Source organism: Pezoporus occidentalis, unplaced genomic scaffold (genome assembly GCF_034315485.1).
Source record: "Pezoporus occidentalis ecotype Australia unplaced genomic scaffold, CSIRO_AGI_Poc_V1 ctg68, whole genome shotgun sequence".
Taxonomy (NCBI): Eukaryota; Metazoa; Chordata; class Aves; order Psittaciformes; family Psittacidae; genus Pezoporus; species Pezoporus occidentalis.
Genome location: NW_026916030.1, coordinates 4,690,432 through 4,707,756, shown reverse-complemented (window position 1 = coordinate 4,707,756; position 17,325 = coordinate 4,690,432). Strand labels below are relative to the sequence as shown.

At 43.6% G+C, this 17,325-nt stretch overlaps 1 protein-coding gene across 3 annotated transcripts in view; it reads right to left on the bottom strand.

The window, feature by feature from the left end:
• Positions 1-6,919: 6,919 nt before the first annotated feature.
• Positions 6,920-17,325, bottom strand: part of MED27 (mediator complex subunit 27) — an 84,403-nt gene continuing 73,997 nt past the window's right edge. For all 3 annotated transcript variants that reach the window (XM_062641447.1, XM_062641446.1, XM_062641445.1), the window contains 2 exons: positions 9,432-9,509; positions 6,920-7,427 (listed from right to left, as the gene is read on the bottom strand). In XM_062641447.1, coding sequence (XP_062497431.1) covers positions 7,293-7,427; positions 9,432-9,509 — 213 coding nt within the window. In that variant the 3' untranslated portion in view covers positions 6,920-7,292. The remainder of the gene's footprint in view (positions 7,428-9,431; positions 9,510-17,325) is intronic.

The window sequence follows — 17,325 nt, the reverse complement described above, 5'->3', positions numbered from 1 at the left end:
ACAGTCACCAGCAGAGATTGAGCAGGACTCTTCTTCCTTACGGATCACCCGCTGCTCCTTTAAGGATGGGAAAATGTCATCTCACAATAGCTTTAAATGTTTCCTAGCACAGCTTCTCCGCTCTCGCATCAGCAGCTTTAATTCCATGGGTGTCTGTGGCTGCGTGAGGACAGCAAAGGTGCAGGGTGGAAACCAACAGGAAATGGGAAGAGCTGAGCAGCTTCACCTTTTGTTGAATGCACTGGGTTTAATTTCCTCATGGCTTTCACTGCAGAAAACTAATACAAAGGATCCAATTCAACTGCAATCTTCCACGGCTGATGCCCCAAAAGCACGTGCGGTGGTGGGAATGGGATTGAGCAGGAGGGTAAGATCCTGAGCACATCCTACATCAGCATCAATCGCTTCCCTCCACAGCTATAGAGCTCCAAACCTCAGAGGTGAATCCACACAGTGCCTGAGCAGAACAGATCTTTAAGTGAAGCACTGGGATGGTTTCTCTCCCTCCTCTTACCTGGGGGCATATCTGAGTCAGAAAAGCGGGTTTGGGGGCATTTGGGAAGAGGGTTTTGGATGCTCACAAGCAGTCACCTCCTCTGCAGGACTTATACGAGAGCTGGGTGCAAACTCAGAGAAACACAAACATAACCAAGCCTCCTGTTAAGGTCCTGTTTTAGTGATCCAGCATTTGGGACCTCACCTCACCTGGCGGCAGGGGCTGGGCTGCTCCTTCAACCCCCGGGACCATCTTTCCTCCTGCAGTGGGATGCAGGCAGCATCCAGCCGCTGGGCAGAGCATCCCCGAGCTGCCATTCCCATCTGACATTTCGCTTTCCTTCAGGTTCCCTGGCAGGTTCCAGCCTCTTCAGCCATAGGAACCGATGACCTTTCTCATTGGGAAGCAAGCAAGCAGCGTCCACAGGTCACCTCTCCCCATAGCTGCTCTACAGATTGCTGTGAGCCAAAGGGAAGCCACAGCCCTGTTGTCATCCCTGAGCTGAAGGGACTTCAGGGCCTTTAGCAATGAAAGGCTCCTGCTTTCTTAGCGTTTTAAAGAGGGGTCATCAAGAGAAGCGAGGCTGTAAGGAAAAGGGCTAAAAATACCTTAATGAAACCCAAATGCATGCAGGAGGTGCAGATGGTGAGAGGCAAGGGCATAGCAGCGCTGCACGAGCACAGCCTGCTTCTCCCTGCTACCCATGTTATTTTTATACCAAGGCTATGGTGAAACTTCCTGCCTGTAATTCCTCACCTGGGGATGCTGAACGAGCAGCTTCTTGTGAGAACTCCAGAGCTGAGGCGTTGATACCATGGGTTAGTTATAACCGGGTACATCAATCCCAACCCGCGCTCCTGGTTCGGGTAACTCTCAGCATCACACTCTGGATGCAGGCGTTTGCTCCCATGGATCTGAAGGGATTTCACCGCTGAGATTTTTCCACCTATTTGCTGTTTTCCAGCTCTATTCCTAGGCTGATTTGCAGGAACTCCTTGGAGACATTGAACAAGGACAGACCCGGGTGCGGTGCTGATTTAAACCCCAAATGACAAACCTCAGCACCCAAATAACCAAACCCCTCCATCCTTGAACCCGGCCCCTGGTTTTCAGGGCAACCTTCTCGTCAGCACGAACGCTTCCATTACCAGCCACAAGGACTCTCATTTTGAATCAGCCTCCTTATTAAGATAAAAGCATAAATAAATGAGAAACGCTCAGCTGTCCCTGGGTTATCACAATACAATAAAAGACCATTTCCATTCCTATGCATTTTTTAATCCCCTTTCATTTTCACGACACAAACCTGGTAATCAGGCATTAGTGCCCTTGTTGAACCTTACAGATGATGAACCCCCCCCTTGCTGTTCCACAGGCTCATGCTCTGACCTCCCGGAGGGTTCGTGGTCCCCCTGGTGCTAACAAGGAGCACATCTGGAGTTGTCTCTTACTTTGATCACTTGGTTTTAAAAGGGAAATAAAAGGGATGACCTCAAAAGTTCCAACAAGTTTGTGACTCATCTTTTCCTGCACTCGGTCTTCATAGCCATTAATTATCTGATATTGAAATTAGGGTCCCTCAGAGACCTCAAAGAGAGGCGACGCAGACCCCAGTGACTTCAAGGCAGCTTTGTTTCGGGGTTGTTGCTCACAGAAGAGCCAATTCCACCTGCATCCCCCTGCTCCTGACCAACAAATGTCCACGGGCAAAGCAGCCAGGGAAGAAACCCCCCTGAAGCTGGCACTTCCCCTTTTTACTTGTCCTTCCTGAGGACACCAGGTGAGGTCAGAACAAACCCTGCCCAGCCATGCTGTGCTCATGATAACCCGAGGCGATCGGAGGGCTGTGACGTTCAAACCTAACGCAGAAGCTGGTTCCCATGGATTAAGGTGCTGAACTCGGTGATGAAACCCGCACGGGAGCGGGCTGTGAGGCTGATCTGTCCCCTCCCACGTGTACCTGCACTGAATCCATCACGTGAGCCTGTACCCAGGTCACACTGGCAGAGGTGTGAGCGGCAATAGGAACGTTGGAGGTTTCCATGCAGTGGTGGGTACAAGCTATTGAATCACAGCCAAGCCTCCTGCTTGCCCACCCTGCTGCGAGAGACATCTCCCACCTCCAGGCTCACTGGGACAGAGCAAGAAGCGACTGAATCCTAGCTAAACACTGATAGAAACACAGCAACAAGGCAGTCACAGAGGTGTAAAGACCACTGGTCCTGGTTCTGCCTTTATGCAAACCCTCCATCAGCAGTGATGCAGCTCCTTTGGGAGGTTTTGCCCATCTTTGGCACTCACACACCTAGGATCAGACCAAGCATTGGAGCCAATGCTCAAAATTCAGCTCCAATTCACCATTTGTGCTCTCACAGCTCAGTGCTACCTAAAGGACCAGCACCCAAGGCAGGACTGCAGCATCGCTGCACGGTGAGGAGCTCCAAGCCTTCCAGTGAGAGACAAACATCCTGATATTTAACCTGCATTTTCCCCTTGAAAAGCCTTTTGCAAACCCACAGAGTGGTACTGACAAGCCTCACTGAGACCATATGTACTGAGTTTGCATGAAAGATGCTTTCCCTCACCTGCCAGGCCTGGGATGCAGGTCAGGTGAATCTCCTTTCACTTACCATCATGGCTTAAAGATGTCCTACAGGAGAACCTGGGTCTCACCTCTGCCTGCAGGAACACTTCAGGGTTCCAGAGCACACAGGCAGTGGCATGCAGGAGATCTGGTGAGGCTTTGATGGGCTTAGCTGAGAACACTCATCTGTGGTCCAAGAGCTTGTATAAGCACAGGCTGGTACCCAGAGCGCGAGGGCTGTAAGGTAGGACCAGGGATGCTGTCCTGCTGCGGGGGGTGCTTCTCAGTAGAACTTAAGGATGCTGGGAGAGACCAAAGGGAAAAGGCAAGCACCCCAAGTCCTCTCAAAGCCCTTCTCCAAAAGCTGGGTCAGGAACGATTCTGGCTTGAACCAGCCCTTTCCCCTCTCCCTGCTTACATGAACTGGGTTCGTATTCTACTGTGGGTTGCGCTCGGTGGTGCAGAGCTCCCAGTTAACCCAGGGACTAATTCCAAATAGGTATTTGTTTCCAAGCCGGCATTAAAACCTTCGCGGGAAGGTAAATGTACAAGGGAGGGAAGCAAACGGGAAGGCTTTGGTTAGAAAATTAAAGTTGTTTGCCATGGCTTGATGGCTTAATCAGCCGATCGATATTGCTCACAGGGCAGGCAGGGAGGGAGCCATGAGCCGCGATGAAAAATGCATGAGGGGACAACAGAGACCTGGGAGCAGAAAATTAAAAAGTCAGCCTGTTACATTTGTCCAATATTGGCAGAGAAATTAAAGTGTTTTTTTTTTTGGGGGGGGGGGGTGCTGGGAGCTGGCTGCAGCCTGCGCTGTGCAGCTGCTGCTGGTTCCCTTCAGCAGAGAAACTTTCACATTAATTAAGTTGCTTTCTTAGCAATAAGATGGATTTTGTAACCTTTAGCACTCGCTGGCACCGGGAGCACAGGCGGTGGGGCTGGCACACGGGAGAATCAAACCAGGTCTCTTCACAAAGGGGGTACGAGAGCAGAGCACGAGCGGGGCAAGTGATACCAAAGGGATGCTGAGCGGGGTGAAGCAATGCCCTTTTCCTGCACTGTTAGGTGAGGTTAATACATCATTGGAGTATAAACAACAAGGATGCTGCTTGGACATACAGAGCCCGAGCCACTGGAAGCAGCACCATTGTTTCTGTGTGTAGATTGGTTTCCTTTGGCTGCTACTGCTCTGGCAGCAGCCCTCGCCTTGCAGAGACAGGCGTCAAGAGAAATGCAGTCTAGAATCACAGAATGGTTTGGGTTGGAAGGGACCTTAAAGATCATCCAGTTTCAACCCCCAGTAGGGGTTAGAAGATGCTCTAGAAGAGGTGAGAGACAAGCACCCTTTACGGATCACAGCCCTCGCTGTTTGCCTCAAAGAGCAGAGCTGTGTTAAAAGCTGCAACAAACTCTGACGATTAAAAGCAGCAAGGTTGCTCATCCTGCAGCTGAACTGCTCTTTGTCACCCATCCCTGTTAACTAAGGGTGAAATAATAGTGCCCATTACCCAAGCTACAAAGCGGGAGAAGAACACCACAATGCTGTGTGGTGGGAACGGCTTTTTTGTTAGGAGCAATCTCCCACCTTCTATTCCTCACATTCCAAACTCAAAATGAGCCTCTGCTCAACTGGAATTCCCCATCTCAGCAATAACCCAGCGCTGGCCACTGAGCACTTGGACCTCAGGGCAGTGAGCAGAGCCCAGCACACGCTGCAGTTCATAAGCTTTAGATGAGTTTAGGGTTGAATTCTACTCTCCAAGACAGAAATACCTCAACCTGTTGCACTCGAAGGCTTGCAGGGATGGAGATCACTGTTTCTTCCAGGGCCTCTATGAGAGAGGAGATTCCCTCCTGCTGCAGCTCCTGGGGGAAGGAACGTGACCAACAGGTTTGCACATCTCTAAGACAATTATTTTTGTGCTGAGGTACCAGCAGTGGATTTTATGCCTTTCCATCAGGCTCGCCAATTACAGGTTTAAAATACCAGGCTCAATTAACACAGAGCGGCTGATGCCGTTTCCTGCAGCTAATTAACAGTACCAAGGCTTGATGCCACACACAATACTTTAGTGAACGTCAGGACTTGCTTTCTGCACCATTATTTCAGCATAAACAGGCTGGAGCGGTGCCTAAAGCAGGTTAGATACCATATTATGACCTTTATATTAACAAAAAATAAAAGGCTTACACTATCAGAAGCCCAAAGCTTCTAATTAGTGCAGTAATGGGACAGAGAGCAGGGATGCCTGTCTACAAGGCGCTCTCTCATCTAAGATGCACACGTTGCTCTGCCTTGGGTGATCTTTGCACCAAGAAGGCTACCTGGGTCAAACAATAGCAGGAAAAGCTGTCATTAGGCGATTCAACTGCAGGTGGATTTGAAATGGCCTTTACCCCATATGGCAATGGTTGTGTTTGGTGATTGGGAATAATTAAAAATAAGAAGTTAAAAGGGATCAGATCTCACTTACCAGCATCCTCAAACACATACACGTTCACTCTTCCTCACTTGTGCCTCGGAAGGAAGTCACACACACGCTTTTTCCTCTCTTTTACAGAGCCAGCCTTGCACAGATTTGTGCAACTAGAAAGCTGCAATTCCCACCTCACACGGTCCTTGCAGGAAGGAGCTGCTGTCTTTGGGAGCTCAGTCTTTCACGATACCAGCAACTACAGTTAATTTAGTACCACGCAAGTACAGGGTGATACTGAAGTTCCTTCATTTTTCAGTTTTCACAGCTATAAAATGGGCTGTTTCATAAATGCTATAGGTGCAAATTAAACAAGTGCTTTAAAGTCTCTGAGCATCTTATTTCAACTGGCTTCTTCCCCTTCCTGCCCTTTTTTTGTGCTCCCTTCATCCCCTTCTTTTTCTTAAATGTGATTAACTTCACACTCCTTGCTGAGAACCAAACCCAACTTTGCCACCACCAAAGCCCCTGAGAAGGATATCTTTTCCTTCTCCAGCAGCTTTTGTAAGCAGAAGGAACCTTATAACTGAGTCTGTAGCATAACACCTTAATGTCAATTCATCTGGAAATTCACCGAGTGACAAAGCTTCAGACCTCCCTTACCAGCTCCCAAAAGGAAGCTTATTACCAAAGCCTTTGTGGCTTGTAAAGGAAACAAGAGTGCACTAGAGGGAATCACAGTGGAATTAATCCAAGTGGCTATCAGGAGCTGACAGATGAAATGACAGTCCTGAGGAAAATCCCAGAGAAGACACAATCTGCTACAGTCCCAGTCAGGACCAAGGACCTTCCCCAGCTTTGGGTGAAGGAAAAATGGCTGAGGCTGGTCAGAGCTGAGTACTCCAAGTGCAGTGGTTACTGGGAGGGATCATACTCTTCCCTGGCACGTTGCAGGTAAATTTTACATCCCATAGGAAACATGCTGTATGTGTCTGCACTGCAGAAGCTGTGCTTTAGGGATGAATTCTTTCACTACTTCCAGTCTTAAACCATGACAAACTGTCACTGCCCATCACACGTGTTCCAACCACTTAATACATGCAGATTATGCTAATGTTTTTCATTACAATCTTAGCAAAGGGAAACATCTGTTGCCCCCACCTTAGACAGTACATTGCATCTTCCAAGCTGCCACATGCCTTTGAAATTCCATGCTCAATCAACACCATAATCTCTTCTACATACCCCCACCCCGCCCAGTATCAGCATTCAGATAAGCAGCCCTGCAACAACCACCCCCCATCCTATCTGCAGGATCTTTAAATGTTTCCAGTTTTTCTAAAGAAAAGAGCAGCATTGAAAATTCCCCACCAAACCCAGTGATTCTGTTGATCAAATAAAAAAAAAATAAACCATCACAAATTCTGGAGTATAAAATTTATTTCAAACTTGTAGAAGTCTTCAACATTGCAAATTCTGTCACAAAACACAAACTGTACACAGGTATTTTCACTAAGGTTTAGAATAATGACTTCTTACTGTCAGATGCCCCCAGACATGTCATTTCACCTCAGAAGTATCAAGTGATCACACACAGCTTCTTACCATCCTCTTCAAAATCCTTTAGTCTCACATGTGCCTTGCAGAGCGTTGGCTTTTAGAGTCAAATGTATTAGTGCAATCTCACTACTGAGTACAGGGTGAAAGGTTCAGAAACGGAATCATCTATCAAACCATCAGCTCTCTTCCAAGCCCCATGGATTGTCCACCCCTCACATTATCAGGGTCTGGGCTTCTACTGCCTGCAAGTGTCATGGAAAGCTTCAAGTGTTCGGAAATCCCTCCATGTGGGTGGCAGGCCATCCTGCAGAAACTTTCCGCAGCGCTGGCATGGAGCCTGGAACAGCTTTATGTAACTTCTTAACCAGGTCTAAAAGGAAAAGGGAGAGAAATTAAGAAAACTGGAGAGATGTTCCCCTTTGTCATCATTCTTGTCAAACAGCGATAGTGGCAAGGACAGAGAATGTACTTTGGCGAGGCCCCAGCGAGGTATACAGTGATTTTATAAACACAACCATGCCCAAGATTACAAGGTCACTGTATAGCTGAATTCCCACTTTATTAATCATGTTGTGCTTTTTTAAGTCACTTAAGTGAATTTGTTAATAGAAATTCTTGCACTCTGAGCAGGAGGTATTTGTAGCTAGAGAAACTACACTGATGGAAGGCAAGTTTTGTAACGTCCCTCATATTTTTACTGGAATATAATTGTTCCTGATGGGTACCTCCTTCAAGCGAATATTGGTTTGTCTCTTCCTATGATCATCTATCACACCCCTGCTGCAATCATACTGCAGCAGTCTCAACTCTTCATAGCTGAAGATATAAGGGCTTTCACAACAAGCTAACTTCCTCTCTAATGTGATTTTAAGATCAATATTCATCGGTCACAAAAATACTGTACCATTTTAAATCTGATTACACTGACAAATATATATATATATATATATAAAAAAGGCTAGTGCAGAACAACACAGTAAGTTTAGGTGTTCCTAGGTACAGTTCCTGCCTCTAGAACGGACTGTTTCCATCATCATACATAGCAATGAGCATTGCATAACTCAATTCTCGAGATACACAGCTAAAAAGCACCTAGGCCAGCAGATTTATACTGTGAAGAATGCACATGAATCTTGTCATTTAAAGTCCTATTGAATAGCATCGATGAGAGAAAACTGTTTTCTGAAGAGGTCAGCTGAGTTTATTGAAACAAATCCTTCCATCTTCATCAGAGCCTTCTCTATAGCAACCAAACCTTTGGACGTCAATAACTGTCCTCCAAGAGAACTAGATCTTCTCTGGGTTTAGCAGTGAATACAAGGACAAGGGCAACAGAACACTAGAAGTAAATTGCTGTTATTTACTCGAGTTTGGATGGGCTTTCCTTGCAATACAGAGAAATCAAATTTTCTGAACCATAATACAAAAATACGTAAATGAAGTTAAATTGTGCACTTGAGACATCTGTTGACAGCAAGGAGAAAAAAAAAGGGTTCTTCATCCCCATCAGAAAATAAGGACATCATTATGTCCTGTCATGTGGATTGCACAACTGATGTGGAAGGACCAACACTTCTGGTGTACAGCTGGTTTTGCTTTCTTAGAAGTTTCAAGAGTTTTGTCAAATTGAGAAGGCAGCTCCATGGCTTAACCAAAGGTGCTACTCATCCTATTAAATCCTAGTTTTCAGAAGTGTGTTAAACATGAATTTGACCAGTAAGAGCTGCTCTGAAAAGCATTTCAAAATTAGATCAAGATGCACTCCAAGAGAAAAGACCTTTGCAAACCTCTCATCTTAGTGGCTGTTTCATTAAATAAAGAAACCAGCACAGCAGGTAAGGAGCCTGACTGTTCTGAAATTACACAGCTGAAATTAAAGATGCAAAGATATAATAGAACCAATGCTACTGTGTACACCTAAGGATTGTGAATGACAAAATTAGATGGTACCAACTGGGAATCTCCTCTTACCAGAGAACTTCCAGCAGAGCAGACTTAACTACATTTAGAACTCAACTTCTTGCACAGTATGAACAGCATGAAAGGGCTGGGCCATAAAGAAGCATTCGGTTGAGTTTTTACTACTGTCTTTCTAGCTGGTGCTATCCAGACCAACTCTGCAAACAGGAATCTTCATGCTAATATTGAGAACTGTGACAGAAGAACCATATACAGCTCAGTCTTCCAACACCAATTATTGCAGGGTAGTGAGAATGAGCTCTTCATTCAGGTATGAGAAACAAGAATTGCAATCTCTACTGTCTAACTTGTTTAAACAGGGGAAATTACAACTGCATCAGAACTGTTTAATGTCAATCACTGTAAGGGCACTGAAGTCAATCTGTATGAAAAATGTATTTTCCAATACACTTACCATGAAAGATCTGACTACCACATCTGGCATTTGAGGCAGCTGGTAGTGCAATAGAGCAGTGGTTGCGTGATCTGTCACCTGTAACAGGTAAAAGGAGAACATACCCTTATTCATCTGTACTTTAGACAAAGAAGTGTTTATCTGCAGGAAAAGAGTATAAATTCCATGGGGAAGTAGCAAACCAAGGATTCCAAGACATTCTCAAGGTAATTCTGGGTAGCTTTTGCCACTGGCCTTCCATTCCCTCTGCCAGCTTCACACAAGGATCAGTTGAAGCAATCATGATAAATAACTGTATGCATGCAGTAAAATCAAGCACACCTTTGGAAGTTCATAAACATGATAAAACCTAATAGCGTTGGTAAAAGAATCTAAACTGGTGGCTAACGTGAGCCAAGGGATGAGGAAGGCAACCAGCTCTATGCCATGTGGAATAACACTAAACTAACATGCTTTGACTACCAGCCCAGCCATAAAAAGCTAAAGAAGCCCCAACCCTTTTGTACCAAATAAAAGCATCCATAGCAAATAATTTGCCTCCCTTTCACATACCTACAGCATAAGAGCAAAATCTATGCTCCTGTGACTGTCTTCTGTGAAACCATAAGTAAGCAAAGTCACTGAACAAACCGTGCCAGAAGAAAGCACTCTGGTCTTCTCTTTGTATGTTTTCTTTGGTCAGTTTTTTTACAGACAATATATTCTCTTAACCTGGGCTGATTTGCTCAACAAACAAACAAACCATTGTCAATAACGCAGCTAAATTAAATACTTCTGAAGACCAATTTATCAGAGGTTATGACTTCCCAAAACCCCCCTAAGCTTTGGTTCTGGCCTGTTTTACTGAAGAAAAACAAACAACAAAAGACCTCAATATTAAAATGCATTTTAACAGAAAAGATTTGAGTATGCTCCTCTTCATTTCCTAATGGGGAAGAGCTAAAATATTTAACTCTTGCAGTCCTGTTTCAGGTTGCTTACATTGAGCAAACAGCAGTCAAGCTCTCAGTTTCATTTCCTTTGAAACCAGGGATCAATTAATATGCTTATGGTTTATAAATACTTGCATTACTAAAGGATTTCTAATAGAAAGGTTTTTCATTTCCCAGACAGAGCCGTAACAAGATCTTACATCTGGGAATTACAGCTAGGCACAGTACATATAAAATGTGTATTGTTCTGTGTATAGTAACAAAAATGATTAAAGAAAAATCAGGAAAACCAATGCTTTGGTAGGATTTAATTATTCTTTTAAATCACTGCCAATTTTTGCTTTTTCTGGAAGGAGGCAGTTTGACAGCTCTGATACAATTCACCCAAAGTAACTCAGCCTGTCAGCTTCTGAAGTTATTAGCACAGTCAACAACTTGCTTATTCCCAGAAGTTCAAGGCTGAATGCAGAAAATACTGGCAAAATTCTTTAGGCTGGACTATTAAAGAACTTGAGACAACACAACCATGAGAGCTCTTTCACATCTTGTAACTTCTAAATCTATTAATGGTCCCCATCAGTAATATCAAAGCATCCAACAAATGGCACAATTGCTCAGTTAATGATTAAATTGTATTTTCTACTTCTAACATGGAGAAGTAGTGCTCTTCTCAAGGCTTGTCTATGTATTTCCCATGGTGTGTCTATATCCTATAGCCAATTTTGAGTAAGATGAAGAGTGAACAGAAAATACAATTGCTATTCCAATCTGAACTCTACTTGTTCCCAATCTGCAGTCAGCCAAACTTTCTCTGGAGAAAGGGAGGCTCATGCTTGAAGCTATTCAGTAAAAGACATATTCCTGAATAAATCCATGTATAGACAAGCTCTAATTCACACCATACAAAACTTCCTCCACAGAACACTACATCAAATCAGTCTGTCCTATACCAAATCTAGTTTTAAGTTGCACTACAATTTTAGAAACAGATTCTGCTCCCATCAGTTGCGCACAACTCCCTCCAAAAGCAGCTCCATTCAGCATGAATAGGGACATATGATTCTGACATTTGGAAGGGAAAACTTTGGGGATTGTGCACATTGCTGTTAGTTTGCAAAAACAAGTCACAAAATGGATCTCAACCTGCTTAAACCATTTGTATGTCACCATATGAAAAATAATATTAGAAATCAGGTGATTAACTGTGCATAAATAGCACAGCAGAACTCCAGTCAGTGCTTTCTTTTAAACACATCTCTGCAGTGTTCAAAAATGCCTGCAATCCAAGCCCTACTCGCTATATGAATTCTTTTAAGATGGTTCTTTTATAGGATAGTACCAGACATGTCAAAGAATAGAAAGTTCTGAAGGTATTTATGAGCAACCGCCCTCCTTCTGCTGTATTTCTACTTCTAACAAACTGCCTTTTCTTTTTCCTCCTTGAACAACAAAGTTGCTTCCTCTTGGCAGAAGAAAGTTGCTTAAAAAACATGCTGCTATTAACAAATTTAAACTGACTGGCCACTTTAGCACAGTCGCACATATGCTGTTCCTATTGTAATGTAAAGCTAATGAGATTCCACAGGGAGATAAAAGCCATCCCGGCATTGCTAGAACACTAATAATGTTTTCTGAGCAAAACAGAGCTGATTTCTACCATAAGCAAATGCTGATAAAATGCTTCTAAAGAAGATCAAAGTGGGTGTGAAAAGTGAGGAAGAGGAGTACGGGAATGACCCCCTCAACCCACCCAACAAAGAATGATACCAAACAGAAAAGAGCTGCGCAAATGATACAACAGGCAGTGCATGGGAGGAAGAATTAAACCCCTCCCAAGAAAACAGAGATGATGACAGAAAGCACACACTGACCAAGAGTAAAAAAGATGGGGGAAAAGAAAAGAGGGGAGGGAGGGGGATTGAAGATCAATACCAGGCTTACTAATGGCAATACGATTTCACACCAGAGCAGAGCAGAGCAAAGCAAAGCAAACTGCATAGACGCCAGCTCACTTAAGGGACATGCTTTTGCTTCCAGCTAAGTTGGAATCACAAACTAATTTATTCTGGGTGCAGGATGACATTTTGTACATTTCAGGGTTTTGTTTTATCTTATTAGCTTCACTTTTATTGCTCTACCTTACCTACTGCTATCTAAGTTATCAGTCACTTTCTAATTTCTCTTTTTCATATGGGCACATATTCAGAAGAGCACACATTGATTGGGATAGATGTTACTGTGGACCTTGGAATAGATTTTCAAGAGATCTTGCAGAAAAGCTCAGTATTTCACAAATCATATACTGAAAAGCACCTGGAATTTTTGTCAGAAAAAAGGCAAGACAGGGCAATTTCCTGAAGCACAATTTTGCTAAACAAAATACCTAGTTAAATAAGCACTTGAGACAGAACAAAACAGACTCCAGTTACATGGAGAAATGAAACAGGCACAGACTCAATCTGAACAAGAAGACTTCCCTTCTTCTTAATAATTATATGGCCTGAGATTTTATTTCCTTTTCTCCTTTTTGCTTCCAAATTCAAGTTGACTGTAACCATGTACTTCCTAAATGTATCTCTGCTCCCTTGTCTCGGGCACCGTATACAGCAGGAATACAAAACAGACTGACACTGGATCAAATCTCATCTTCACTATGACTTTGTGCTAATTAAATCCCATGTACTTGTCACTTCGTGAACAGCCAGACCCCAACAAGTGAGCAGGGGTGGTCGGGTGGCTGCAAGAAACAACCTGTGGAGTGGGGAGATGGGAACTCCTGGCTCCCCTTGTGCAGCCCCCTGCTCAGTAAAGCAAGAAACAGCTCATGAGACCCACACCAGTGATGAGTAGGAAACAAAATCTCCGTTACTTGTCCCTACCAAGCCAACAGCAGTCATTTCTAGAGCATTTCTACCCACTGCTCTGCTGAAATGCGGTGACACATTGAAAAAATGGCATTATTGGGCCTTCATGACACTTGTTGGTCATACAGCATTCCCAAAGCTGAAAATTCATAAAAAACCCCCAAACACTGTACAATTCACAGGTTGAGAAAGCTGAACAAGTGCTTCCTCTAACTGGACTAAACAGCACAAGAACAAGGACCTATGTTACAGCTTTGCTACACCTGGCATAAAACCTAAAGCATGACAATACAAACATCACAGGCTAAATTACTGAAGCTGTATCTCTCCTAGTATTTCATCTCACTGCCACTCAACAGGCTTTCCAAAAGGAGGCACAAAACTTCCTTTAAGATTCATAACTTTCCTTGCCACTCACTTATTGGTTTATTCCCTCAAGTACAGCACTGACAACTCCATCTAATATAAAGGGATTCTCTAACTCCCCTGAAAGGGTTTTTAATTTTTTTCTAAACCCTGCTAAGTTCATGGCCTTAGCAGGAGCCTGTAACAATGAGTTCTGGAGGACGATCACAGCACTACAAGGGAAGAAAAAAAGGAAGTTATTTTATTAATGTTTAGACCTTTTATAGTGTGGAAAACCGCACGAGTGCCTTTCTTCATTTCCAAGGATTCCCATTACTCAACCTTCTCTCCAGGAACACATTTGAGTCTCTCTAGAGGGAATCTGGTGCACAGAACCCAGTGCCCGAGAGGCGCTCGGAAGGATGATAGATGGTGCCTCTATGAACAGGCACAGATGCACTGCACACAAATCCCTTTATACAACCTTCCTCACTCCCAGTTCAGTAAAACACTATCAGACTTTTCTGAAGAGCAGGATTTATCACCTGTTTTCAGAGCTCACAGAGTGTTTAAGTTTTTATTTCACACGTTCTGCTTGTTTGGACTGGGTCTCAGGGATTTCATTTTGCCCAAGGAGGTCTTTGAACAGAGCAAGTACTGATCATGCACCAGAGCAGTCACACAGGTGACCCTGGAACAGTCCATCTCCTCTCCTTGAACAGGCATCATCAATAGCCCAATATCTGCCTCATGCATGCATTCATCCTGCATGTGATTTTGTTCTGAGATTATTGACAAGAATACATCTTCATACATTACAATACTTATGTGCCCTTGTAGTGGTGAAAATTGTGCTCCTGAGTTCCATCACGTTGGGATCATGCAGCTCACAAGCAGCTGGATAGGCACAATCAGCTTCTCAAAGGTGAGGTGAAAACATGCTTGAGAAGGAAGCTTAATGTCTGCCAGGTCAAGCCAAAACAAAACCAGTTTGTGGCATGCTAAAACTGAGAGACCATCTAGGTGAAAATACAAATGGGACTCTGAAATCAGAATGAAATATATGGAATGAAATACCAATGTACCAGAATGAAACAGGCAAAATTATTACATTACACAGCAAAACAAGCTATGCTGCTTTTAACTGAGCAGCTTGGTAAATGAAACAGTTAATGTTTGACACCATGTCCCATTGTGATCCACTCATAGCAGTTCACTATTCTGTATTTTCACCTATTTTTTGAATGTAAAATTATGAATACTGCACCACTCTCTACAATATGTGTTTTTTTAATCCTCTGGAATTATCCAGCCCTCATGTACACTCTTCTTCCCACCAAGATTTAAGCCCCCTAAAATTTCCTTATTTCCCGTTTCCTTCCTCCTCTAGCACTAGTGGATCATGAGATGCAGGGAGGTTTAAGATACAATAAGGAGGTTTAAGATCAAAACAGTTGCCAGCTCCTGTGGAGTTTAAATGTCAGACCAACATGGAAGTCTGCAAAACCTTTTCTTAGCTCCTTGTGCTTTTGCCCTTTCAGCCTTCCCTCTCTTATTTTCCAGCTCCATTCTCTGAATCTAACCCTGCTGGTAGATTCAATGCCTATAAAGCTTATTCACCCCAGGACCAGATTCAAGGAATCTCCAGGGAACTTTGAAAATGACTGTACACTTTAACAGTAATGGCCCTCCAGGAGCCGTCCCCCATCAAATTATACACACTTGGGTATCCTGCCTAATAATAAGGAGAGAGAAAAGGCTTGCTGACACAGCCAACGCTTGCAAACAAAGAGTCAGGACAAATTTAGCATCGTTTGACAGGGTTGGATTGAAGATCAGAGGTCTCTGGTCCTTAACCTAGAAAGTCATGCTGTAAACCCTGTGAGGATTTTGACAGGCCTGCAGCTACCACAGACAGGTATCTTGTGAGCTCCAGATGTTGTTATACTGTCATTGAAGACAGAGTTTGAGAACTTGGTCCAGCTTTTAAAGAGAAGCAGCCCTGCCCTTCAGAGGGATGACTGATTTCACAGTGTTAGAGGCAGCAGAGCTGAAAGGGCTGCCCAGCCTCCATGGGGGGAGCTGTTAACCATCCCTATTTTTCCTTCTCAGCTCAGCCTTTCCACATTGTGTTACTGGTGACTGCCACGAGAAACACATTTCAAGAACATTCAGATGTGCTCTGACGCATTTACTGATGACTTTTTTAATGGCATGAAAACACTTGTTCTGAAGATCCTGCAGTATGGATCCTACACTAGCAACTGAGTAAAATAAAACAGTGTTAAAGAAATCATTAATTCCCTTAATTTTGCTCCTGCTAAATCACTAGTCCTGGGTATTCTAAATGGCTACAAGTGCAGGTTCAGAGAATGAAGAAATCAAACCAAGCACAGCACCAGAGAGAGAAAACTTACTAAGCTGAACCATGGCATTTTCTATCATCTGTTTGAAAACTTGACCTAGGTCCTGGCTTTAATTTCTTCAACTACCAGCTCAACAGCACAGAATCTATTGATTAGAAATACCATCACCTTGCATTTTTATCACATTTTTCATGTGAGAGTCAGAGAGCACTATGGAACCAATTCAGCAATAGCTCCTGTGAAGTCAGCAAGTATTACCCCAGCCTAAGGGAAGCAGAAAACTGATTCAAAGACAGGTTAAGGTGCCCAAGGTAACACAGTGACAGAGCGTGGAGCAAAACCCATAAAATCACTGTAAAAAATGCAGGGAGCAGTTCAACTGGCTTAGAGGCAACCCCTTCTCCTGCAGTCTTTCCAAAACCTCACAGTTTATTATCATTTTGCACAAATTACAGCCATATGACTTAACCCTTGCCAGTTATTCTAAACCAAAACATCCAGGATCTGATGCCCAAATGAGTTTACAACCACACACACACACACGGGGAAACTGAAATGATGCACTTAATTATAGAACCTTACATTTATTCCATTGCAAAAACTACTTCAGAGCACACTGATAAACAGGTTACTGAGATAAACACTGCTTTATTTCTTGCTGTATCACCCTACTTGACACTAAACATAGTATTTTTGAGGAGCAAGGAAAAAAGGAAGAATATTTAATCCACTAACCTCGGGGGTAGAGAATCAACTGCAGCAAAATTCTGCTTTAATGCTAGGCAGAGAGGGAGAGCAACCAACCTCCCTACAAGCTGTCCTTTGATCTCTAGCAGGTTAATATCATAGGTCAAACGTCTTCCCTTCTGACTGCATCTGAAATCTTGGAAGGAAGATGCACAAATACAGCCAATATGCCATTTTTTTGACCCCTGCTTTTATGCCCTTTCAGGTCCCTAACCCCCATTTGTTACACAAGCTACAGAAGCAGATGAAAGGAAGCCAGCGTACTAGCTGGAGGCTCAAGCTCCTTGAACTCCAGCTTGAAGGTAAGGAAAGTGGAATTTAAACCTGGATCAGTTTGAACTTACAGCATTTTTGACAAGAGGCCTTCAAAGAGAACCCTTCTCTTCCCTGCCTGGAAAATTGTGAGATACAGATATTTTCCAAAACACTTCAACCTTCTTAAGAGCTTTATATTCACTGCTCCCATTCTCTCATTGGTGTTTTCTTACTTTCTGGAATGACACTCATTCCAGTAACTTACTCCTTTTCCTTACACCATCATGGGCAGAGAAGCAGGCAAAAATATCATAATGGAAAAATATCAAAACTCATTTTGAAAGGGAGTTCTGCTGATTTATTAAACCCAAGCCCTCGGGAGTGG